The 24,414-nt window shown below is 44.4% G+C and overlaps 1 protein-coding gene across 6 annotated transcripts; it reads right to left on the bottom strand.

Moving 5' to 3' along the window:
* Positions 1 to 24,053, bottom strand: PIAS2 (protein inhibitor of activated STAT 2). Of its 6 annotated transcripts, none has more exons than XR_011906018.1 (15): positions 23,914 to 24,053; positions 19,090 to 19,564; positions 17,636 to 17,720; positions 17,017 to 17,067; positions 16,804 to 16,894; positions 13,629 to 13,763; positions 11,798 to 11,903; positions 11,368 to 11,441; positions 10,361 to 10,521; positions 9,646 to 9,779; positions 9,071 to 9,242; positions 5,648 to 5,787; positions 5,117 to 5,175; positions 3,824 to 3,861; positions 1 to 2,622 (listed from the first exon to the last, which is right to left on the bottom strand). XR_011906018.1 is itself a non-coding variant. In XM_072359947.1 (14 exons), exons 1-14 carry the CDS (start codon positions 23,935 to 23,937, stop codon positions 2,440 to 2,442), a joined length of 1,872 nt encoding a protein of 623 aa, XP_072216048.1. In that variant the 5' UTR covers positions 23,938 to 24,053; the 3' UTR covers positions 1 to 2,439. The 6 variants fall into 6 exon arrangements, 3 of the variants coding, with proteins under 3 accessions (XP_072216048.1, XP_072216049.1, XP_072216050.1); XR_011906019.1 differs by having other exon boundaries at positions 2,541 to 2,596; XR_011906020.1 differs by having other exon boundaries at positions 2,607 to 2,625.
* Between the last annotated feature and the right edge of the window lie 361 nt (positions 24,054 to 24,414).

Below are 24,414 nucleotides of genomic sequence, written 5' to 3'. Positions count from 1 at the left end.
GTTTTAAGCAGTTTATTCACAAGGGCTCTCGAGCCTCCCCCCACTCCTAGCTCAGTTACTGTGCAATTGTGATGCAGAGAGCACCGACCAGCTGCAAGCCATTAGAAAACACTTCATGAGCAGCGTGGCTTTATTAGAAATAAATCATGCTAAAAACTGATCCTTAACAGATATAAAAAATTAACAGGTAAGGAAAGGAGAAGAAAACGGATGCAATATTAAGACCAATGGGTGAATCGAGGATTGGCGTGAAAGATGGTACAAAAAAGGCAACAAAAAACAGCAGTGCGGCATTAAAGATGAGAGTACAGAGCAGACAAGAAGTACAGTACATCCTGCTTCAATATTTCTTATCCATATGCTTAGTTCAAATACTGTAACAGTACTGGAAGGCAAAAAAGCACCAGACATTTGATGAAAGAAACAAAACATGAAACAAAATTAAGGAAAAATGAATGCTGGAAGCAGGGAAAGAGTAATCTCAAATACAGTTACTCAACAGAGAAACAAATATTGGAAGAGTTGCTATGTCAACATATACAGACAATACCATTATTCCAGCTGTATGGAAATGATTTTCCTGGTCTGTAACCTCTTCCACGCACAGCACTGCCTGCGTTATCCCCAGAGACGTGCCGGGCCGTGCCCCACACGCTGAACAGGGCAGCACAGCAGAAGAGGAGGTTATTTCCATCTGATTACGTGGCCTTCTGGTCATGGCAGTTCTACGGTGGGACAGAGCGTCGTGCAGCCCTGAACATACAAGGGCTGCTCCAAAAGTAATGCCTCCTATTTCACAACGTCGGCTCATGAAGTCAGAGACGGATGGTGGTGGTACGGCAGTAGAGGCTGAACCTTCCCACCAGTATTCCATTTTGTCACCACATGACAGACGGCAGCAGAGGGGCAGTCCAACAGAATGGCATCTGACAGGGAAGCATGTATGAAGCAAAGGTGTGGAACTGAGTCCCTCCACGTGATAAAAAATGACACCCACTGACATTCATTTACAAGCACATCCTACAGGCACTCATTCATCACTAGCAAAAATGTAGAGCTAACTAACAGTAGTGACTGCTGTTTTGTAGTTGAGATCATGCTCTATTCACACAGCGTTACTACATCTTTGTTGTCATTTCCATGGAAATAAATAGGAAGCATTACTTTCAGAGCAACCTCTCCATAGTTGGAGTTCGGAGGGAGCAGTACGCAGCTACAGCTGTTTTGCTCCAAGAAGAAACACACCATGGCAAGCCAGACTGCAGTAATGCCCAGGCAGAACACAGCCACTGCCAAAGTATGCCATCCTAGAAAACAATTCTGCAGTGGAGAAAGTCATCCATGTGCTCTCTCCTTACAAGTGTCATAGAAAGCAGGCACCTCACTGGTGCATCTAAGGGCAGAGCTGGTAGTAGCAAAAAAATACACCGGGTACTTTGCTTTTAAAGTAAAACTTTGTCGTCTCTTGAAAGTTACCAAATCAGAAACTAAACTATGTCCCAACTGTGCATATTTTGGGGGTTTTTGGTGGTGGGAGAAGTGTTCCACTCTGACATGGCAGCACAGAGAGGTTATACAATGCAAGGTTTGCATAGATAGCTTGCCCATCCCCAGCTCAGAAAACAAGAAGTCACAGTTAGGAGTGTCAAATTTGTGAATTTGTGAAGAATGTGAAATCTGATGGAAAAAAAATTCCACCTACTTCCTCTTCTCATCCATCCCAGGTAAGGGGAAAGTGGGGATCACAAAACATAAAAGTGAAGTCATGGCTATTTCTCAAAGCTTCATTGTCTTAAATGAAGTTTATTACCAGCCCCAGTGAAAAATAGCAAAAATTCATCATCTACCTTTGCACCATTTTCCAGGTTGTTGTTGTTCTAGAGTGGTTAAGTGCCTTTTTTATTTAAAAAAAAAAAAAAAAAAAAGAAAAAAAAAGAAAAAAAAAGAAAGTTTTTTACATTATTGCTGTTTTACAACAAATTGTAGAATCAAGGGGGTTGGAAAGGACCTTGAGATCATTTGGTCATTTGGTCCAACCCCCTGCTAAAGCTGCTCCCTACAGCAGATCAAGCACTAAAGCATCCAGGCAGGCCTTGAGCATCTCCAGAAGACTCCACACGTCTCTGGGCTGCCTGTGCCCGTGCTCTGCCACTCTCAAAATTAAACATTTGTCGAATCCACCGAAGAACAAGATGTCAGTTTCCCCAGAACAATACAGAAGCGTGTTCTGAAGGGGCTTCTCCTATGCCAACTACTGAATAAGCAAGAAAAAAAAAAAGTTCTATCACTTTTGTCCCTAATGTAAATGAATTTACTCCATTTTCCAGAAGGCAGATCCTTTCAATAAATATCAGAATAACTTCAGAGATGCTGAAGTTCCAGAGATACAAGCAGCAGCTGTGTGCAATTCCTGCTGGAGTTCCAATGCTGCGTCTTGTTTCAGTCCAATGAGATGATGTCGGGAGCGCTGCCGCTGCTGCTGGTTATAACTCCCGACTCACTCCTGCTGGAGGAGCTAACGTGCGTGCTGCTCTCGTGGTGACTGGTCGATGTGATGATGCTGCCAGGCGTGTTGCTTGTTAAGGTTGAGGTGAGACTATCCAAAAACATAGGAGGACAGTACTGCTTGAAACAAACAATGAAAAATGAAGAGACTAACTGCACAAGGGAAATGTATGCTCTGAAGATACATCTTCCCTACAACAAGCACAACACAGGTGACTAGCAGGACCTCACTAGTGCATGCAGAGCAAGAACCAGAGTTCTGCAGAACAGCAGAGAAGCAAGCAGAGGTGGGAGCAGCAATTCCTTCTTTGTCCACTCTGTTCTTCCTCCTCCTCATCAGTCTGAGCACTTACTGGCACATTAGGAAACACTGTCAAGACCACAGGACCTCCCAGCACAGTGTCCAAATGGAAGCCTGTGATGAACAGTGTCCCTCAAGGGTCCATACTGCAGTCAGTGCTACTGGGATCAGTAATACTTGTATCTTCCCTAACGAAAAGGATAATGGCACCAAGGTGAGTGGTGCAGGTAACGCAGCAGGAGGGGATGCCATCCAGAGGAATCTGAATGGACCCATGTGAACTGAATGAAGTTCAGCAAGGCCAAGGCCAAGTGCACTGCTCCTGGATTACAGAAATTCTGGGCACAAAATACAAGGTATTGCAGAGAATGGATGGAGAATAACCCTGGAGAATAACCCTGAAGGGCCTCGAGTACTGCCAGATGAAAAGCAGTGTGCACCTGCAGCCCAGTAAAGCCAGTCATCCCGGACTCCATCAAAAGGAGACCAGCAGGCCAATGGAGATACTTTTGACCCACAAAACTCCCACATATAGCAGGGCTGATGGATTTTATGTTTGCGTTACACTGAAGGACTCCAAAAAATGTTCAGTAAAGTGTGCCCAAACTAGTGACAATAGGGTCTCTACAACTCAATCTACAACTATTATCAAATCCAACCACACTGAAATTTTTACAGAAGTTCACCTGGCTTACAGATGCACGATATGAACTAAGAGCATGAAAGACATAATAGCCGTACTCATGTCAGCACTGTGCAAGTATCTGCTTTAGTTAGGCAAAGCAAGCTACAAATAATTTGCTGTGCATGGATTTATAATGTTTTTAAACAGAATCTTCCTTTAACGCACTTTTTCCTCATTACCACCTGTTGGTAAAATGTGTTTTCCTGGTCTGTGGTTAGATCTAAGCAACTGGACTGCAAATGTGATATGAATGACAACATCCTGACCGTTACTGAAGCAGTATTTCATAGAAAACACTTGAAAATTAAGCCCTTGGCAGCTAAGAAACATACCTGTGATTCAACTGGAATTAGTGAAAGGAAATCCAAACCTAGAAAGAAAAGAGGGATAATAAACTGACACGTCTTCCTTCTCTTCATACACAACAAGATTAAGGAACTTTTGTTGTTGCTGTAGAACAGACTTTTGCAATTGCTTTACAGTTTCTAAATGAAGTATACCACTGTGACACCACTCTCAACGACTTCAGGCAGCAGCAAAACACGTTTTCTAGTACAAGTGGCTCTTTTTAAGAATGAGGATGACAATGATGTATTATTCACTGGATATTGCAGGGTGGTTCAATGTGGTTGCTTAGATGGAGGTTGCCATTTGGAGCTGTTGTTCATAACACAAGTTTCACTGCATATTGTACCTGACTTGGCCAAACTGGGCATGAAGAGTGTCATCACATTAAGGATGCTGGAATGAAGTAAAGTCACAACATGCACAAGTCCAAAAACAAGCAGCAGGTCTCTTCCTCCACCCATAGGCAGCCAATAAGGAAACATTTCTAATATCATCCCCGTTTTGCGTCTAGACAAATAAAAGGAATGAAGAAGAGGAAACTACAAGTAGTTCAAGGTAATCCTCTATGAGCAGTGACAACCAGCGCCCATCCTCTATGCCATTAGCACATAAGTATTTAGGGCAAGATGTTTAAAAAACACAAAATCAATGAGAAATCACAGCCATTTCTACTTCCAAAATCTTGGCCTTGTGTTTGCTATGCCAACAGAAAGAAATGGTAAGCTTTCTCCCTCCCTCTCTTGTTACAGTACAGATCTGTTTCAGCCAGCCAGCGGCATCTCTAGTTTTCTCTAATGGAGAAGAGTAAAGAAAAATTTTAAAGGAGATGTAAGATCAGCTGCTTTTACAGAATCCACAGCTTCTGTTCATATGTATGCTAGAACTTCAGTTGGCAGAGATGAACTAAGTTCTAGACTTCCATTCTCTCATCTTAGTCTTCTAACCAATTTGGAAAGAAAATGAATTTCTTAACAAGGGAGAAGTGGAGGGAGGGAGCAGTGAGGCAACCTGAACAGACAGAAACAAGGGGAATGATATCCATCGCAGTGCCAAACTGAAAGAAGATGAAAAGAAAACCCAGAGATGCGGCAGGGGAAGAAATGGAGACAGGCAATGGAGCGGGGCAGGGGAAGGACAGGAGGCCCACGTGACACCTGCTGTCACAAGTCACCATTTCCTGGGCTCTAGGTTCACTACAGCCGACAGAGAACCCCCAGAGTCCCTACACACAGCGTTCTTTTCAAGGAGCCAGGATAGAAAACAATCAGTATCCCCACCTTTTGTCTGATATTTAGCAGCAGTGTTGAAGAATACATCATAGGCATTTAGGGTTTGTCTAGGTAAAGAAAGTCAATAGAGGTCAGCTTACATATTGTAGCTCACCTTAACCTTTTTCATACAGTCTAGACAGAGCACCACACGAATTAGCTAGCAGAAATCTCTACATTTAGGGCTGGGATGCCCTAATGCATGTCAGTGCCACTACAATTCTCAATCTTAAATAAGCAGCTACTCTCCCTCACATCTACAACAAGTAACAATCAGGTGTTTACACACAATCTAACTGGATATATCAAGAAGTGCTTCTGGCTGCCGTTCCAGAGTGCCAATTTGCGGGTGTACCCCAGAAGCAAGGTTTTTCACATCACTGTTGAAGTGCAATCTGAAACTGGAACTCGTCTAGACATCGCATCAGTGCAATGCTATATACAATCCTGTCCCACCTAAAGAAGTTAATTTCTGACTTTTACCCACCCCGCACATCAATAAGTCTCTCAGAACACACGTTAAAAATAATCACCACCTACCTGGCAAGTCTGAGGAAATGCTGGACATCGGTGGGTGGTGGAATGGCACAGGGTAGTCCGTTAATGACGGAGGAATAGCAGCAGTATCAACCGTCGTCACACTGGGCACTCTGACAGAGGATGGCTGATACATGAGAACCCTGTTTTAAAGGCACAGCGTGTTACAACCAGCCTGGCTGTCAGTTACAGAAGAGACATTATGCACTCTTCTCAATCAGAGTCACCACATCACAACACAGCTACAGCGTGGCTACTCACTACACAATACTGCACTCTAATTTCATAACAGCCTTCATAACAACATCATATCTTGGCTCTCAACAGCAGCTGTGACATAACAGCAAGTTGAGATTAAAATAAAGAACAGTGCCGGAGTCATTCAGAACAATCCAAGTGGGCATCTCTATCTGCAGAGCACCCTGTGGGATGTATGGCAGGTGGCCTGAGCCAGGAGCGGGGCATTCCAAGTCCTCCTACTGCTCAGCACTAAGCTGTGGCACCAAGGATGCAGCCAACCATGATTCAACTCCTGCAGCAAAGACTTCCAAGCCTGGAGTTCAGTACTGAACTTATCCTGGTCAACGGCCAAACCTGAGCCACATTCAGCTCTCTAAGCACACAGCCTATCACAAAACCCTTCTAACCATCTGCACGATACTTTGCAGCACTGTTAGAGACCATGCAATAGGCAATCTGGCAACCCACCACCTGCACCAAGTGTTTCATGTGCTTCCAGTCAGCTGAAAACAGCAGTCCCACTATCAGGCATCCCGTGTTGCTCCTTTTCAACTCACCAGCTATGAGTTGCAATCCAGTCTTCCCCCACAGACTACTTCTGTGCAGCTACACTACTGGTTTCAGACACGTGGATTTCAGACCCTCCCTTCTCAACCATATCCTGAACATCAGCCCTATGCTGTTGCTGCCAAAATGAGGCCACCTCACAGTACCAAAGCTAGTAGGTGAGCAATATCCACAGGAGGCAAGCCATTCTCCAAAAGTCTGGCCTAGACTTTGATTTCAAGAAGGAAAACAAGCTACTTCCATACCCAAACACCAAGGAAAAGGGACTGGTTAGATAAACAAGAAAATTCAGTCCTACAGTTCGGACTGCAAGCAGCCACCTTGGGCAAACCCAAGAGTTTGGAAAGAATCTTGGCACCTTCTGGAACTTCACTAAGAGATGTATTTGTTGCTATCTTTTGTGTCAAAATAAAGTCTCTTGGAGAAGGACCCCTTCACAGCATTTACAACAAGCAACACCATTTCACCATCGCTACTGGAGGTAACTGAATGCCTACTGCTATAGCCAGAGATCACGCATTGCTGCTGGGTGCACACAACACAGCACACCTGCTCATCAATTCAAAAGGTGGCAAAACAGAAAGGCTTGGTTTTTTTACTGTTGTTTTAGTAAGAGAGAAGCCACTGCTCAGAGACGCACCTCGTTCAAGCAGTCAGACTAAGCAGAAGGACAAACCCTTTGACACTGTCTCCCATGCTATTCTCTTGCAGAAGCTGGCAGCCCATGGTTTGGATGGGTACACTCTTGGCTGGGTAAGGAGCTGGCTGGAGAGCCGGGCTCAGAGAGTGGTGGTAAATGGAGTTAAATCCAGTTGGAGACCAGTCACGAGTGGTGTCCCCCAGGGGTCGGTGCTGGGGCCTGTCCGCTTCAACATCTTTATTGATGACTTGGATGAGGGCATTGAGTGCTCCCTCAGTAAGTTCGCAGATGACACTAAATTGGCTGGGAGTGTGGATCTGCCTGAGGGTAGCGAGGCCCTACAGAGAGATCTGGATAGGCTGGAGAGCTGGGCCGAAGCCAACGGGATGAGGTTTAACAAGACCAAATGCCGGGTCCTGCACTTTGGCCACAACAACCCCAGGCAGCGCTATAGGCTTGTAGCAGAGTGGCTGGAGGACTGTGTTGAGGAAACGGACCTGGGAGTACTGATTGATGCATGGCTGAACATGAGCCGACAGTGTGCCCAGGTGGCCAAGAAAGCCAACGGCATCCTGGCTTGTATCAAAAACAGTGTTACTAGCAGGAACAGGGAGGTAATTGTCCCCCTGTACGCGGCATTGGTGCGGCCGTACCTTGAGTACTGTGTTCAGTTTTGGGCCCCTCACTGCAAGAAAGACATTGAGGCCCTGGAGCATGTTCAGAGGAGGGCTATGAAGCTAGTGAGGGGTCTGGAGCACAGGCCTTATGAGGAGCGGCTGAGGGAGCTGGGATTGTTCAGCCTGGAGAAGAGGAGGCTCAGGGGAGACCTGATAGCTCTCTATAACTTCCTGAAGGGAGGTTGTGGTGAGCTGGGGGTTGGCCTCTTCTCTCGTGTAATTAGTGATAGAAGTAGAACTAGATAGAACCAGGTTCAGGCTGGACATTAGGAAGGGTAGTCAGGCATTGGAATGCACTGCCCAGGGAGGTGGTAGAGTCACCGACCATGGGAGTGTTCAAGAAACATTTGGATGTTGCATTGAGGAATATGATTTAGCTGGGAAGTATTGGTAATGGTTGGACTAGATGATCTTCTAGGTCTTTTCCAACCTGAAAATTCTGTGATTCTGTGACAACATAAAGCCAGTACTTCCAAGTTGCGACATGGAGCATTGGCTGCTGGAAAACCTAACCAGTGCCCTCTTCTCCCTGCTTTGCTGGCTGTATGTCCTACAGCTCCCATGTCTTGCAGGCTAAGAGCAAGAACAGTATGGCAACCACAGACTGCCTATAGCCAAACCGCACAGATCGTGGCAAACAGAAGGCAGAACAGTAAAGGAGTCAGTGAACTGCTCGATTCAGGGCAGGGAATTCAGACAACTACAGAGATGAAGGGGTTGACTGGGGACTTGGGAAGCCCTCAGCTGTGTAACCAAGGGACAGAATTGACTGACAACCAAGACCAGTAACCATGAACAAGACATTTCAGATTCTAACAGTGAGACAGAAGAAAAAATTATTGTTTTGAATCAAAACAAGGAAGAGCCTCCCTCCCCTTCCAAGTTTGAGGGGTTGGAGAAAACATGAAACACAGCTTTGTTTCCTGGGCATCAGAGCACACGATAAAGGGTAAAAGGCAGTGAGAAAAGTCTTTAAGATGATAGTAACTCAACAGGAACGCATGTAGAAGTTCCTGCAAGCGGGATAATCTGATTTCTAAGAGAGTCCTGTACACTGACTTGTTTTCTACAGATAAACATCCCAGCAAACACAGACTCAGCACATCTTTTGAGAGACAAAACTATGCAGTAGAGGCTTGCCTTTACAGAGGTACTATAGCAATATAACCTTCTGAAAAGAGAAGCCTAGAAATTCTCCAGAAGTTCAGAGCTGGATCCCAAAGAGACTGCTGAGTCACCACGTCTACATATCAGCTTACCTGACACATTACAGAATAACAACAAACTTCAAAATTGACAAACCCTTTGGTTGGGCTTCCTTGCGTTTCAGACATGAATATGCACTTCCTTTTGGCTGGAGGATCTTCCTCTTCATCAGAAGAGCTTTCAATAGTCAAGTCAATAACATCAACTTTCTTCTTGTTTACTTCACTGGCCACCGTCACAGAACATGGTTTGCTAACAACACTGGAACCTAAACCAGAAAAACAAAATATTACTTAAAAACAACTGCTGACATCAGCAGTTCCAAATTGCAATAGAAATATCATCTCAAATCCTGTCTCACCTTGAAGTCCACTACAAACCAGGAGTGGTATTCTGTACTACATTAAAGCCTATGCTCAGTTTTCTCTATCTCCCCTTACCAGGTTAAGGGCATAACAAAAGCAACAGAAGTGTTGTTATAAAGAACAAAAATAAAGCCTACAGATGTATGCTTGCAGAGACATAACTCTTCCTTTTTACACTAAATGAAAAGGTGAGAAGAATTAAGCAAACATCAAGGTCCACAGCCATCATCCCAGCTGCAAACACCAAGCCTCCAGTGCACCGAGCCTTTTAGTTGAGTTAACCACCAGCATCCATGATGTACTCACTTTCTATTTTGGTGCACTGTGGACTTGAGACTTTAACAGCATCTTTTTTAGGCCTCATAGGACACCAGGAACCATCCTCCTGGAATTTAATCTCGTCCACATCTGAACATTCATTAAGGATTTCCATAAAGAGTCTGAAAAAAATAAAGTGAAGTGGTTTTAACATCTGGTTCCAGACTTTCGCTAAGTGAAAAGCAGACGCGAGAAACTAAGATCAGCATCAACCCACAGTTCATCTCCCTGGTTTATCTTACACGAAGACCTGCAGCTGTAGCCTTCCCCAACAAGCACATGTGAAAATCCAGAGTATTCCAACCCACCCGTATCTTACTCCAACATTACTGCAATTCAGAGATTCTCACAAAGATGCAGACACCATCATCCTTCAGATCAATTTTAAACTAACTCAAACTGCATCAAAGCCAGTAGCTTTGGAGATAGGATTGTGTAAAGGGAGGACATCGTGAGATGTTACATTTGGATTTGTCTAGAGGAGGTCAGCTGAGGCTCAAAGTTGGTTGACTTTGTTAGGAGATCAGTTTACACAGTTTGTTACAAAGGAGGAGAAACTGAAGGACTGTAATAGTACCTCCCAGTTCAATGTATTTTGAGGGAAAAAAACAGAAATGACTAAACTGCAGGTCACACACAGAGCTATCAAGTACACTATGAGAAGCTGGAAACACTTCTGTAGTCTGCAATCCCATTCTCTTACCCATCTAGAATCAGGCTCTCATAAGCTGCCTTTTTGTCACAGACAGGACAGATCCAGGTAGGCTTCTTTTCATTCATTTGGAGATAAAGAGCAGCATCAAAACACTGCAGGTGTGTGCAAGTGACAGCCCGGCACGGGATTGTCAGCCTCATTTTCCCCAGCTGCAAAGATGCATTTGAAGGGTGTCAGAGAAAAAGAGAACGAAACAGACTCGCATGGTTAACAGTGAAATCAGACAACCAGCAAGGGAGCTATTCCTTCTCACTACAAACCCAACATCAAGGTCACTGCATGCAAATCCACTCCATCAAACCACATACAGTGTACCTGAAGGAACAATAAAGAAGTCCTCAAAGTCTTTCCTGAGTTGAAAATGATCACGTTTTTAAATGGACCTACAGCATTACTTCCAGGATTTTGATTTTTATTAGTGAGACCTACTGAAGCACCTGTTTTGTCATTGCAAGGTTTTGTGAGCTGCAGTCCCATAAGAATGGCACTATACCTGTGTCAGTGTAAGACTTAATAGATAAGTCACAACAATACCAGTTTCTGCCTGGGAAGAGAAAGCCACGTAGGTGTGACTTCATTACAAGGAGATCAGATTATTTTCCCTTTTTAATAGTGGGCAGTAAAAGCAATACCCCAAAGAGCAGATGATCTGAAGTGCTGTTTCTCACTGTGCCCTTTATTTATTCCATCACCCTGCCCAACCAGACGATGCCTCAGTACACAAAACCATTTCATTTAAAGGTTTCGACATAAACACAAGCAGCAACGTGATTCTGACAGCACTGCAGCTGGGGCATCCACAAGTCTAAGCCCGTTAGTGAAAAGCTGCTACAATCGTGTACTTGCAGATGCACCCTTCTCCCTGTTGCATCTTAATGAAGCAGTATGTAATGAAATCCCGCTGTATTTCTACATCAGGTCTTTTAGGAGCAACCCAGCTCTGCACTATAGATGAGAACATGGATCGGTACGCGGCAGTTCCCAGCCTTACTTACAGGACACATCAGAGACACCCGCAGACTGGTGGTGGCAATCTCACTGTCAGGATCTGCTGTTAGCTTTTCTTTAACTATAAAAACAAATTGAGAAGTTATGGACAGACACTACTGTTTGTTTACAACCCTAATATCCATTCTGGAGCACATTCATTTTGTTTCCAGCTATATAAAACAAGCATCTAAGAAGCTGGCAACACTCAACATTCCCGTAACGTTTCAGTCTCTAAGTACCCCTCCCTACAGGTTAGGTTCCTTTTGCTGCACCATTATCAGCTACCTCAGTAGCAGCAAAAGGCACCTTTGATATTCTAGGCATGGACTTTCTTTTCTAAATGCTGCAGATCTCCTAAGCATTACCAGTTCTGGTTTTAAAAGAGCCATTAACCACCCCTAAGGAAAAATTAATGGGAAAATTAAAGTTACTTACTTAGTGCTCTGGAATGATCAGGGTTTCTGATACCTTTCATTTTTAACCTCTGCAAAAGCATAGCTGAAGTGAGCTGACGAACGAGATACACAGACATGGAGTAGCTCTACAAAAAGAGTAAGTAAAGATGAGACATTGATCTAATGCAGTAATTCTGCTAAAACAGGTCACTTAAAACTGTGCACTTAAAACACAGCTGCACAAGTTGACAACTGCACTTGATGACCTTTGTGGACTTTTCCAACCTTAAGGATTCTGTGCACTAATTTCTTTGCACCTGTTCTTTGGCTTACCACTCCCAGACCAAGCCTCATTACAGCCAGCCTAGAGGAGAGCATTGTGGCATGGCACATTTCCTAGCACGTACTGCTTCTTGCCAGCTTCCTTTGTTCAAGATTTCCTCTCTTCTGGGTCACCAATGAAGAGACCTCAAGGATCACGAAGCTCCAACCCTCCCCAGCTGCAGGCAGGGCCACCAACCTCCACATTTAATACCAGACCAGGCTGCTCAGGGCCCCATCCAACCTGGCCTTGAAGAGGTAAGCTACTTTGATAGGGGAGTCCAGAAGGACTTCCAGAAGTAACCACAGATGGAACAACAAGGAGCCTTCTATTTACTCACAGCTTCAAGGGCTGTTGCAACAGCCACCAAACTCTTGACACTTCCCCTTCTTTAGTAAATTCACAGGCAGATTTCTAAGTAGTCACCTGCCCATTTCGAAGGCCTTTAACTCCAATGACCTCACATTCCTAAATCAGAAGTTCAACTACAGGCACCAGGAAGAAACACGCGACATTTCAGTCACCACTTGCGCTACCTTCTGCCATTTGAAGTCCAGCATGTTTCTCTGACACCTCTCCATCATGAAGTCTACAATTGCACTCTGAAGACACTTCAGTCATCTTTTTGACACCCTGCTCTCCATTCTTCACTGTATCTACGCTTCTTTCTCAAGCTGCCCAAGCTTCCAGGAAAATGCTTTGTTGTTACCAGTAGGCGCATTGCTCAGATATCCTGCATTACAAACACGCCAGGGTTCAACCAAGCACTTCTAAGATGCATCAAGCCCAGAAGCAGCTGACACCTCCCAGGAACATGCCACCTAAAAGTTTCTGAGCTGGAAGCTGTACTTGTGCTTAACTCATAAGTGCAGTTTTAGCTCAAGATAAGTCATTTCCATGTGAAACATGAATCTCAAAAGAACAAAGAAGGAAATATCTGTTAAGCAGTTCTTCCTATGAAATAAAAATTGCCTTCGTAGAATTCTAAATAGAATTACTTTGATAGAAAATACAAAAACCTGAGAAACAAATACATTCCCACCCCGTCATGATACCTTGGCACCTCTGTTCATTCTACAAAGCGCTCTCCAGTGAGCAGCTGCAAAAGATATTGAGAAAAAGAGCTTCTAAAAACATGGCTGCATAACCTCATGGTCATAGTTCTGTGTAATCAAGCCACAAAGAAGAATGGAGACTCCCCTTTTGTTCTATCTGAACTGTCTTGTATTTACACCACAGAAAGATCTAGGTGTTTTTTGACACATCTCAGGCAACTTCTAATAGCAAAGCTGACAGGAATGCTCTCACATGAAGCCACACCCCCCCACTCCTGGAATTCCATATCAAACTCTATGCAATCCACAAGCAAGTTTTTCACATTACCGTAAGCTGCCATGCTTCTGGAGATAGCTTTGTTTCCTAGCACTGACGGTAAGTTTAGCCAATAATCACACTATGCCTTGCCAGCAGTATCAGGCAGTGGATTAAAAGCAACACTAGGCAAGGTTATTCAGTCTGCTGCCCACGTCCTACAAAACAGACAACTTACCTTTCCAATTTCAGAAGCCCAGGAAATGGAAATCTGGTTTGGCACTGCTGAAGACAACCTAACCAGAGAGGTTATATTCAAGGGGCGCCCAGGTCGCTTCTGTTCGATTCCATTTTTCGGTGGTGGAGCATATCCCTGTGAAAGGGAAAAAAAAAAGCATTAATCCAACAACTCGTATTTAAATTGATCTGTGAGAAACAGAAAAGCCTTGAGGTTCTTCAGGCTGGAGATTAAAGTCAAAATGAGTGAGAAATACCAGTTGTTTTGACAGTCTGTATTACACATCAACAGTTTCTGAGCAATTTTAAAGGAGCACTTGAAAGACAGAGTTTTGATCCAGACAGCCTCTCACCTGTGCTCCCAGGGCAGGCTGTGCCCCTTCACCAGGAGATCAATCAATGGTTCAAGCCATGGCTTAGCACTTCCCACACACACCGATACAGAATGCTTCACTGCTTCTAAGACACTTCCTCCAGTATCTCCAATCCTTTAGTGTCAGCTTTGCCTTGCATTAGTTACACAGAGCTTCATTAGCGGCAAGTTATCATCAGCACACACTCAGTGAGGACCTGAACATGAGCTGTGCATAGCGTATCTGGTATATCTGAGAGCTAAAAGCCTTCTCTGCTGTCAGCAGAAGCAAATGAAAACTGAATACTTTTAAACTCTTCACAACTGAAGAAAGCCTGGACAGCTTCTCTCTGCAGTGTTATTTCATGGTTTATTTCATTTCTCCAATGGGATGAAGTTCAATAATACCAAGTTATGCACTTTGGTCACAACTACCCCATACGTTACTGCAGGCTTGGGGCAGAGCAGCCGGAAGGCTGTGTGGAGGAAATGGAGCACGTTCAGAGAAGGGCAACAAAGCTGTGAGGGGTCTGGAGCAGAAGTGCTATGGGGAGCAGCTAAGGGAACTGGGATTGTTCAGCCTGGAGGCTGAGGCTCAGGGGAGACATCACAGCCCTATACAACTACCTGAAGGCAAGCTAAGGATCAGACTCTTCTTCCAAGCAGCTGTCACAGGATATGCTCCCTTTTGCCTCCTGACAAGCACATGCTTCCAAATGCAGAACACTTGTGCCTTGTGAAACAGCACATGGACTAATTGCACTTCATCCTGCAGCAGTCACCACGAAAGCAAGGCAGTCCATAACAGCAACTCAGAGCCTGTCTTGAGTTCAAACAGACAGCCTGCAGTCCACTCATCTCTAATCCTCATCTTGCATTACAATAACACCAGCCAGAGACCTGCACTGCACAGAACTGACTGCCAGACTTCATTCAGTTCAAGTGTTGTCCTACATTAGAAACTCTCCAGAAGCAACGTGCTGAAAAGCCTGTGTTTAACATGAGCATTCACAGCGTAACACCTCAAAACAAGACTGAAAGAACCCAATTCCGAAAGTAATATCTAAAGTAACAGCTAGAATTGCTGACTTCAGCTGCTTCACCAGAAACGGTCCATCAGAGCACATAGAACACGCTCCCCTGTTCAGCTAACGATACGAGAAAGCAATCTGAAAAACTATTTTTAGGTTTCCGTTTAGCTAGCAGAGTCTATACACAACAGTAAGCCTTCCAGTAAGCCGTGCATGCTTTATCACAGAACATGGAGGCAGCAGATGTGTAAGGACTACTACAGCTTCACATTTAAAAGGAGGAATGATCAGTCATTTCTTCAAGCCAGGTGTAAAAACTGCAGTCATTTACAGGATATAAACCCCATCGTTTTCACAAGTAGCAAGCTGGACCTTTTAGTGAGTTCATGAGGGCAAAGAGCATCATTTTAAGGGGGGAACTCCCACACATGGTGTATCAGCCACAACGACAAGTCCCTTCCATCTCAAAGTGAGGCTGCATTACTTCCAGGGGATCAAGAAAGCATGTTTCGCTTTATTAATTTTTCTTACTCTTTATTATTTTAGTCTTTCTCTGTTGCACATATGCTTCAGTTCAGATAAGCTTTTAATGTTTTCTTCCATAAAGCAAGACTTCCAGGATTCGATCCCATACTCCTAAAACACGTTTAAGCCCTTCCCAGCCTCCTGTGACTTTAATACGGAGCATTATGCCTGCCTATCATAATTAGTGTGGTCTAACACTGCTCAGTTTGGTGGCCAATTCCAGTGGCAACCATTTGCCAAAATTACTGTTCCTAAGTCTTGCTCCTTGCAAGAACCGTATCAGTAACAACCATGTGGCCCCTGCTGTAACCAGAAGTATCAGAAGAGCAATTAGGCAAGAACAGAGCCTGGCATCACTCACTAGTTCCCTACAACTACTGAGTTGGACAACAGTGACCCTCGAGGCAAAGTTCTTACATTTTCTCAGTCACCAGTAGGATGCAGATGGTTACCAAATAAACAGGTTAGAGGGAAAGAGACTGTATTAATCATTCAGCTCATACTGAAGGAGAAGTAAGGAAGCTGCCAAGATGAGTCATTTATTCACTTTCTCACTTCATGTTTCTGCTGAACAGTCTGAAAAATGATGTGCAAAAAGAAACTACAGGATTTAGACCTAAAGCAAAGTGAGAATTCAAGATTATAGAAATTTTGCTATGACTGACATTACAAATAATACGGACTGCTTCCTTTTTGTAAATATTCTAGCCCCACGGTGACCCTGTATGCACAGCAACTTTTAAAACATGAGACAACAGCAAAAAGCACAACTGCTCACAATGTTCCACTGCAGGACCAGTAGCTGCTGGTGCCCTAGATGTGCTGCTCTTCATCCCTGTGATGAATGCTGCTCTCAGCAGAGACATGCAGAGCTGCATGCAAACACATGAACAAATGTGACACTGCTTCCTTGTAGCGAGGAGGAACTCAGGCCAACACGCAGGTTGAGGGATATCACTAATCCAACCAAACTCAGTTCCATGTAAGGGAGACTCCTTATGCTCACACTGTTTTGTTTTTGAATTCTGAGCACTCACGGCACAGATGAGGTTTGCTACAGGTGGCTAAAGCATAATTAAGCTGTGCAGGGGCTTTAACATAATAGCAGCAATGGCCATCTCACCCAGACACGGCTTGCACATTTGCTAGCATTAATGCCTAGGGAAATTGTAATGATAGCAATAAAGTGCTTGATCATTTTAGCAAGGTAGCATTACAGAAACAAGACACAAGTCAAAGAAACAACAAATACATGCAAACGAGCTTACCGGCAATGGAAACAGTTTCCCATTCACTTTAATACACAAACTATTAGGGTAATTATCTTCTTGAGGACAGCTTGTCTCTGCTAGGCATAACCTATAGCCCCAGAAAGAGAAAACGTTTTCAGGTGTCATTACATTCACATGTCTCCACAAACATTAAGACTTACAACTTCTAAACTGGCTAACAAACAGAAAAGAACACGACAAGAAAGATACCTTAGCTGAACTTGGACTGTGTAATCTCTCCTGCCCCCTGGCAAGAAGTCCCTACAACAAAGAGAAAGAAGAGCACCTGTTTAGACAGCAGTCATACATAGAAGTGGCACACTTAAGTCAACACTAAATTTTGGTTTTATTTTATTAAGTTACGAACAAATCTTACAAGTGACACCTCTGTTCAGCTGCTGTAAGTTAAGCATGTCTTTAGTGTCACCATCTTCTGTCAAGACTTAACTGCTACTACAAAACATGATGCTGCCAGAGAGGGATGAAAAGCAAATTATTTTGGCTCACGACATGGTTCTTGCAAGAACATGAACCCCAGGACAAAAGATAAAGGCAGCCTTCCATTTGTGCAGCCAGGAAACACGTAAGAGATAAAAGCTTACCATCTCTCAGTCACAATCATTTAAAACAGTAGTTTTTAACTCCTTAGAAGCATCAGATTCACCTCACCCACACTTAAGTGCCGTGCACAGTCATTAGAGAAATAAACAGAACAGCCTGTGAGGATTATCACGGCACTTTTGCAAAGTTACGGGATGCATCAGAAAAAGCAACAAAAAAAACCACCAAAAAATTCCCATTCCACATTTTTGCAACACCTGCTTCTTACCTGGAAATACAGATTTCTCTGACCTGCTGAGGAGTCAAAGCAAAGATAAAAAACTTCTCTTGGAACCGTTGAATACTGCTCTGTACTAGAAGGAGAAAGAGACAAAGAGGTTTGACCATGCTGCTTGAAGTCAACGATTAGAAGAGGTTCTGCAGCTGAGTTTTTCCCCCAAACAAGGCATAAGGCACTTGTGTTAATAATCAATTTGCTGTTGAACAGCATGTAACTGTCAAGAGGAAGGCAAAAGAACAAATCATTCATTCAGCTGTATTCAGAAGGCTTAATATCACTTTACACTTCAGTACTAAAGCAGCTTGGCAAGCTGCATTGTAATCCTCAGGGTAAGAAAGGTTTGAGCAACAAAGTATAACACTGAACACTTGGAGGAAGAGATACCAGAGAGATGTTTACAACTATTTTATCTTAATACAGTAGGGGAATGCACACCATGAGTTACTAATGAGCAGCTGCAAAATTATTCCATGCAGAAACAGCTATGGTAGCCAAGAGCAAGACGCGCGTCTTTCCCCTGCACCATCCAGGGGAAACCTCAGCCCAGAATTGACACAAAAAGAACTGAAGTCCAGGTGGGACAAATACATGCACCAAATCTAAAGCATGACATACTGTGTGTATATTTGCACATGTTTAAAATGTGCATAACTTTGTTATCGAACCAAGTGTGGATTAAAGCTAAGCCCCACACCAGCACAACACAACCAAAAGGCAACTCTTCAAGGGAAAGATGAATTCTCATGCAGCTTATTTATACCAGCTGTCCTCCTCAGCTTTGGAAATGCTCCTTTTATCAAGAGGAAATGTTTCGTTAAGGTAGTCACCATGTCTGTTTAACCGTGTGTTAATAGTTGCCACATTGCCATCTACCTGAATCCTGGCCTCCAGCACAAGAAAGACAAGAAGCTGTTGGAGGGGGCCCAGAGGAGGCTGTGAGGATGATGAGTGGGCTGGAGCCCCTCTTCCACAAAGAAACATGCCTCACTTGGTACAAATAGCTACCTACAGTACTTAATTAAAACACTGAGGTGGTTAGGGAGATGCAAACAGCTTACAAATTGTTAGAAGCATTTCTAAACTGTACTACTAAATCCTTATGGAATATTTCCTACCCCTTAAGGTAGGACACTGAATTTGTCTCGATTTCAAGACAACCAACTTATTTTCAAATGAATGCAATCAAGAATGAGGTGCTTGAGGAAACTGAGACTGCAAGTTGTTGGGAGGAATGTTTTCTGCTGGCCGTGATAGAGGTGTTCTTCACTTGCATTAAACAAGCTCCTCAGATCCACGTACTTCAGGCCAAAAAATTAAAATAAGAAAGAAAAAATAAGGAACTTCCCTCAGCTGCCAAAAGCAATTCAAACCCAGGCTTTGCACTGTCATTAGCAACAAGTACTCCGTGAATTAAGCAACCCACAATGCGATTAAACACTTACCAAGACTTGTAGGCTTTATGAGTACATCAAGCACATCATAAAAAGGCAGGCTCTTCAGCTGGACATCAGGATGGACCGGTGGGATGGGAGGCGATGGCTGCTGCATCTCAAAGTGAGCCTTAGTGTCCTGAAGGAGCACGGAGCTGACGGGTGAGGAAGGAGACTGAGGGGTGACCGAAGTAGAAGGGAGTGGGTGAATGCCAGCAACAGCCAGGTCAGGTTCCACAGGAGAGGAACTGCTATCCAGATTGAAAACTGCAGGTTTGATGGCTGATAAGTCTGAAAGTCCTTCAATTGTCCTTGGGTACCGACGCCTATAGAGTTCTCGGATTTTTATCTGCACTGCTGGGCTGCAGCCACTCTTCAGTAAGTGCAGAGCCCTCATCAGGAGGTCATGTTTCCGTCCACTTTTATTACGCCCAGCAAAGCCCAACAACACTTGAAGTTCAGAAACACGAAAACTTGATACCATATTCTGGAAAGGAGAATTAAGATACACATCAGTGAGCCAACAGCGCACAACAGCTGGATGAGATGATCACAGCGCTCCTTTCCAACCTTAACGATGCTGTGATTCTAGAAACGCCTTTCTGAGAAGCACAGTGAGGCACACGAACCTCCATCATTCTCGTTCCACCTCAGATACTACACACACACTCACCCACTGAGCATGGCTTGCTTAACGCAAGGAAATCACGTATCTGGGAAGGTTGAGTTTAATTACAATCCTGAAGCTGAAGAATGTTCACTTGGTTACCCAAGTTCCGCGTGGAAGAGTGAACCTCGAAGTTCACAGACAGAAAGATTCTCAGACAAAAATAATAGTGTTACTTCTAACACTACCCAAGAGAAAGTGCTCCTTCCCTGATCAGTACAGATCAGGAGGTTGGCACAGACGTATCAGTCCCTTTTCAGAGAAAAAAACCAAAACACAACAAGAATTCTCCTTTCCTTCCCACCTGTAATGAAAAGGTTAAATTCTGAGGAACACAGCACACCTGACTTTAATCCACACTGCGGGACTGTACGGATCCTGCACCCAAGGACTGACAGATGTAGGACATGATGCTGGGTATCAAGCAGGACACATCTGCAATCACAATGCAGACTTCAGACCCGTCTAGTAGCACCCTTCTGGTTGTTAATTAGCGGTCCAGCATACAGTACTTAAGGAGGTGTACAAGTCTTGAAGTGCGATACTTTGTGTTTACCTTCCTTAATTGCTACAATACAGTTTATAACCATGTACCCCAACATGGGCCCTACCTTAACTAAAGACTGAACATATGCTACAGCCGTGCTTCCACCACCAGCACAAGCTGGAACTCGCTATGTGCCCAGCTGCTTGCTCTTCATTTTCGCCTTAACATCAGTGCTGGTGAAAGCAGCGTCACATCCAGCGCTGAGCGGCTTACCCCAGCTTTGAAGGAGTGGAAATGCTGAAGAATTTACTGCGAACTTCACACTGACTGCACAAACAGACGCACGACTTTGACAGCACCATCACCTCCTTCCTTCAGAGAGAGACTGTAAGCAAGATCCTGGATTCCATCATCAGAATGCAAATGAACGAAATAATCCTTTACACTGAGATTAAGGAAATGGCCTGCCTTGCCAAATACTTATCATTACCCCGACTGCTGCATTCTGTGTGCTCCTGTGCATCCCACCATTAATCAAGGTGAAATGTGCAGTCAATCATGCCTTGGAACAGCCCAGCGTTTTATAGGGAAGCTCCACAAAGCAGCATTTTGTTACGAGCTGGATTTCATTTCGTTGGAAGACGCAGGCTGGTTTCAGTATCACAGTCAGCAAGATTTTAAATCGACACCTCCATTAAAGTGCTTGGGAGTACAAAAAATACGTGGTTTTATTCACCAATGCTGAAATCTTATGCATGCATTTGAAAGAAGACTCTTGCAAAAGTGACTTTTACTGGGAACAATCAAACAACGGCTTCTACAACATTTTCCCTGTAAAACCGATGCTACATTCCCTCTAAGGCAACAGTAACCACCGGCATAAAGATGCAGCTAATCTCATCTACATCGTTTAGCTGCAGCCTCGCCATTAACATGCTTTGCACATCATCAGGATGAGACACTCAAGTCGTGTCATGGACGTGCCATCAGTTTGCTCTTAAGAGACGTTCTTTACGGCCCAGTAAAAAGCCTTTTTTTTTTGACACACAAACCAAAGCCACTTTATTTTTACGGCCTCTCCATAAGCACGAAGTAGTCTGACAGAGCACTGAGAAACGGGACTGGTCACCAAAATTCATACTCGGAGTTCATAAGGAGTAAAAAAAAATCCCACTTCAACTTTTTCTGACCGCTCCTTAACAGAGAAGCCCATTCGTGACACCTTTTCAATGAAGTCTGCTGACTGTACTGGGCTACAAATGGGTAACACTGCTAAGAAAGAACGACTCACGTCCTGGGATGGCTGAGGATATCTATATGGACCCTAAGTAAAGCTACATTGGAAGCTGATGTAACCTCTTTATGATGGGGAATTTTGCTTTGGAGCAGCTTTAGCCCGGTTCCTACATAACACATTAGGATCCTCCAAAGCTGGATGCACCCAAAGTGACAGGGAATAGAAGTATTTTCTTTGCAGGTTTCCAATGGGCACAGGCCCCTGGAAACAAAGCTTGACTCATTCCATTGCAAATCCTTTTTTTTTTAAGCACTGTAAATTATTTGGCCTCGTTCTTCTCCCCAGTCACTGTATCTCAGCATGATCATTAGTTGTTAATTATTCTGCACAAGAGAAACTTCAATTACCACAATAAGCCTCATTGGTCTTAAGTAACTTCACATACACAAAGCACAGAAAATGTGATATACGGATACAAGATAACCTCTGATAAAATACTGTTAATAGCTTATCATACTACACTGTTACTTAATACACTGAATGATAACTGTAATCTTCTCCTCCCCATAAGCCATAAGACCACATTTCCACCTCTTCCAGCTAAAATGTCTTCTCCAAACAGCCACAAAGCTGATCACGAGTGTCACACAAATTGCTTCTGGCACAGGCTTATTCACTTGCCTATAAAGAGGTTTTGTTTCCCTTAAGATGAAGCAAACACAGTACATCTAAACACAATTAAATAGCAGCTTCAGTATGATGCAAGTATCTCCTAAAGCAGGGATCAGCAAGGGCTCAAGGTGAGCTGAAGTTCCCACTCCAGGGCCAAAGCCATTAAAGAAGAAAGTCCACACGCCCTCTGTGGTCTCCACAGCACAGGCCTCAGTTCTGCATCCAGCTCTGCCCATGGAATCTTTTCGACATGTATCAGGCTGCCCACAAAGGAAACTTATGGGAAAAGTTTAAAAACTCACCCATGAAAAGCAAGTCTAGAAGTCACCTCTCTGACCCCAAGGAAAGCCCTGCCTACCACATCCCCTCAGCAATGCCTTCCTATCCCAGAAAGCAGTCACCTACAGAACTCAACAGATCACTGAATCACCTACTTCAACCAGTACTTAATGGAGAGTCCTGCTGAAATAACTTCTCTCCCTAGATGAGGTGAGCCTTGCACCAGAGATTTTTCACCAAGATCTTGGAAAAGAAAAGGTCTGTAGTTCTATTTCTGAATCCTTAACAAAGGTGCAGGTTTTCTGAAGGCCTGAGATAACAGCAAGTTCCTCTGCATCCGCTGTCTTTCCCTACAGCCTCACAGTAAGGAACCTCTGCATCACAGCTCCCCTAAGGTTAAATTTAGGGGAACCAGAGGATGACAGGCACAGCACTAATTGATATTGCAGGGAGAAGGGTAATGCCACCCCTGCACGTTTCTCTCTCTTTAGGAAAAAAAAAAAATAATAATAATAATAATAAAAGAAAAGCAAAGAAAGATTTAAGAAAGAGTTATGACCTCTTGCCTTTAGGTTATAATCCGACTGAAATAAACCCAACTCTCAACACTGCCCTGCTGTGCCTTCCTAAGGCAGGCAGCGATCACTGCCCTCAGCAAAGCACCATCAGCATGACAGAAGTAAACAGTACTGCCATAAAAAGGGCCCTCGTGCTTATCCATAAAGCAGCACCTTGAGACCGCTCCTAAAGGGCGGCTGAGGCAGCGAACTCCTTCCACTCTGAAGGGAAAGAAGAGCTTGGATGAAGGAAAGCGAGCTACAAATAAGCACCCAGTGTTCACACAGCCACACACCTCCTATCTCCAGAAGAAACGGGACTTCGCAGCAATAAAGGCCTCAAAAACACGGTAAAAAAGAAAAAAACACACACACAAAAAACCACCGTCTCGTATCTCTGTAAAAAAACAAGCCCGTGTTTCTCCACAGGCCGAGGCAGAGCGCTGCTGCCCTCCCACAGAGCCAGCCGGCCCGCCGTGCCCACTGCCAGCGGGTCAGGGCCGGAAGGGGCCCCTTCAGGACAAGCGTTTCCTGCGAGGAAATACTGAGAAGTGGATTTTTTTTCTTTTATTTATTTATTTATTTATTTCCTCCTCCATTTGAAGGAGATCAGCTGAACGTAACCAACCCCACAAACCATTTTAGCGGCGTTACGACGGGGGGGGTGCGTAGCACAAAGCTCCGTCATCCTGAGAACACACACACACACACAGGCCGAGCCCCGAGCCTTTAAAACGTCGGGTACCCAAAAAAAAATAATAATTAAAAAAATAAATAAATTTAAAAAAAAAAAAAAGCGTTAATAAGAAAGGAAATAAAAAGCAGAAGGCCTCGTCTCCCCACGGGCCCAGCCCTCAGCTCCCGCCCCCAGACGGCACTTCGGTGCCCCGCCGCCCTTCGGCTCTTTCACCCCCCTCCTCCTCCTCCTCCTCCTCACCCGCAGCTCCTCGAAATCCGCCATTTTCTACGCGCTGCCGCCCACTCCGCCGCCGCCGCCACAGCCGGGCCGCGCCGCCACCATCGTGCGCCGCCGCGCGACCTCGTCACGTGACCCGGGAAGGGGGTGGGGGGGGGGCGGGAACTGAGCGCCGCCTCAGCGCTGCCTCGGGTGGGAAAAAGAAGGAAAAGCGGGTGGGTTCGTGATTAAAAGCGGGTGGGTTCGTGATTAAAAGCGGGTGGGTTCGTGATTAAAAGCGGGTGGGTTCGTGATTAAAAGCGGACACGTCGTTTGTGGTAACGCTGACGGAGCCAGGCGTTTTGTGGAGTAGAAAAAGCTCTCCTCACAGTAAGCAGGGCACCTCGCTGCCCCACACCCTCTAGGTAGGCTGGGCGAGTCAAGACGTTCTTTACAGCCCAATTATAACCTTTATTTTTTTTGACACACAAGACCGAAGCCACAGAAATATTCTTTGCTGGTTTCCAACGGACGCAGGTCCCC

Source organism: Excalfactoria chinensis, chromosome Z, assembly GCF_039878825.1.
Source record: "Excalfactoria chinensis isolate bCotChi1 chromosome Z, bCotChi1.hap2, whole genome shotgun sequence".
Taxonomy (NCBI): domain Eukaryota; kingdom Metazoa; phylum Chordata; class Aves; order Galliformes; family Phasianidae; genus Excalfactoria; species Excalfactoria chinensis.
This window is presented reverse-complemented; position numbering and strand designations above follow the sequence as displayed.

Bases quoted from the DNA above. Each gene is read 5' to 3' on its own strand.
- PIAS2 (XM_072359947.1), bottom strand. From the start codon at position 23,937: ATGGCGGATTTCGAGGAGCTGCGG. The intron at 13,764-16,803 runs GTAAGCTCGTTT...TCCCTTTCACAG, and splicing joins GGAAACTGTTTCCATTGCCG to GGATATGCTCCACCACCGAA. The intron at 11,904-13,628 runs GTAAGTTGTCTG...CTCTTTTTGTAG, and splicing joins GGGCTTCTGAAATTGGAAAG to AGCTACTCCATGTCTGTGTA.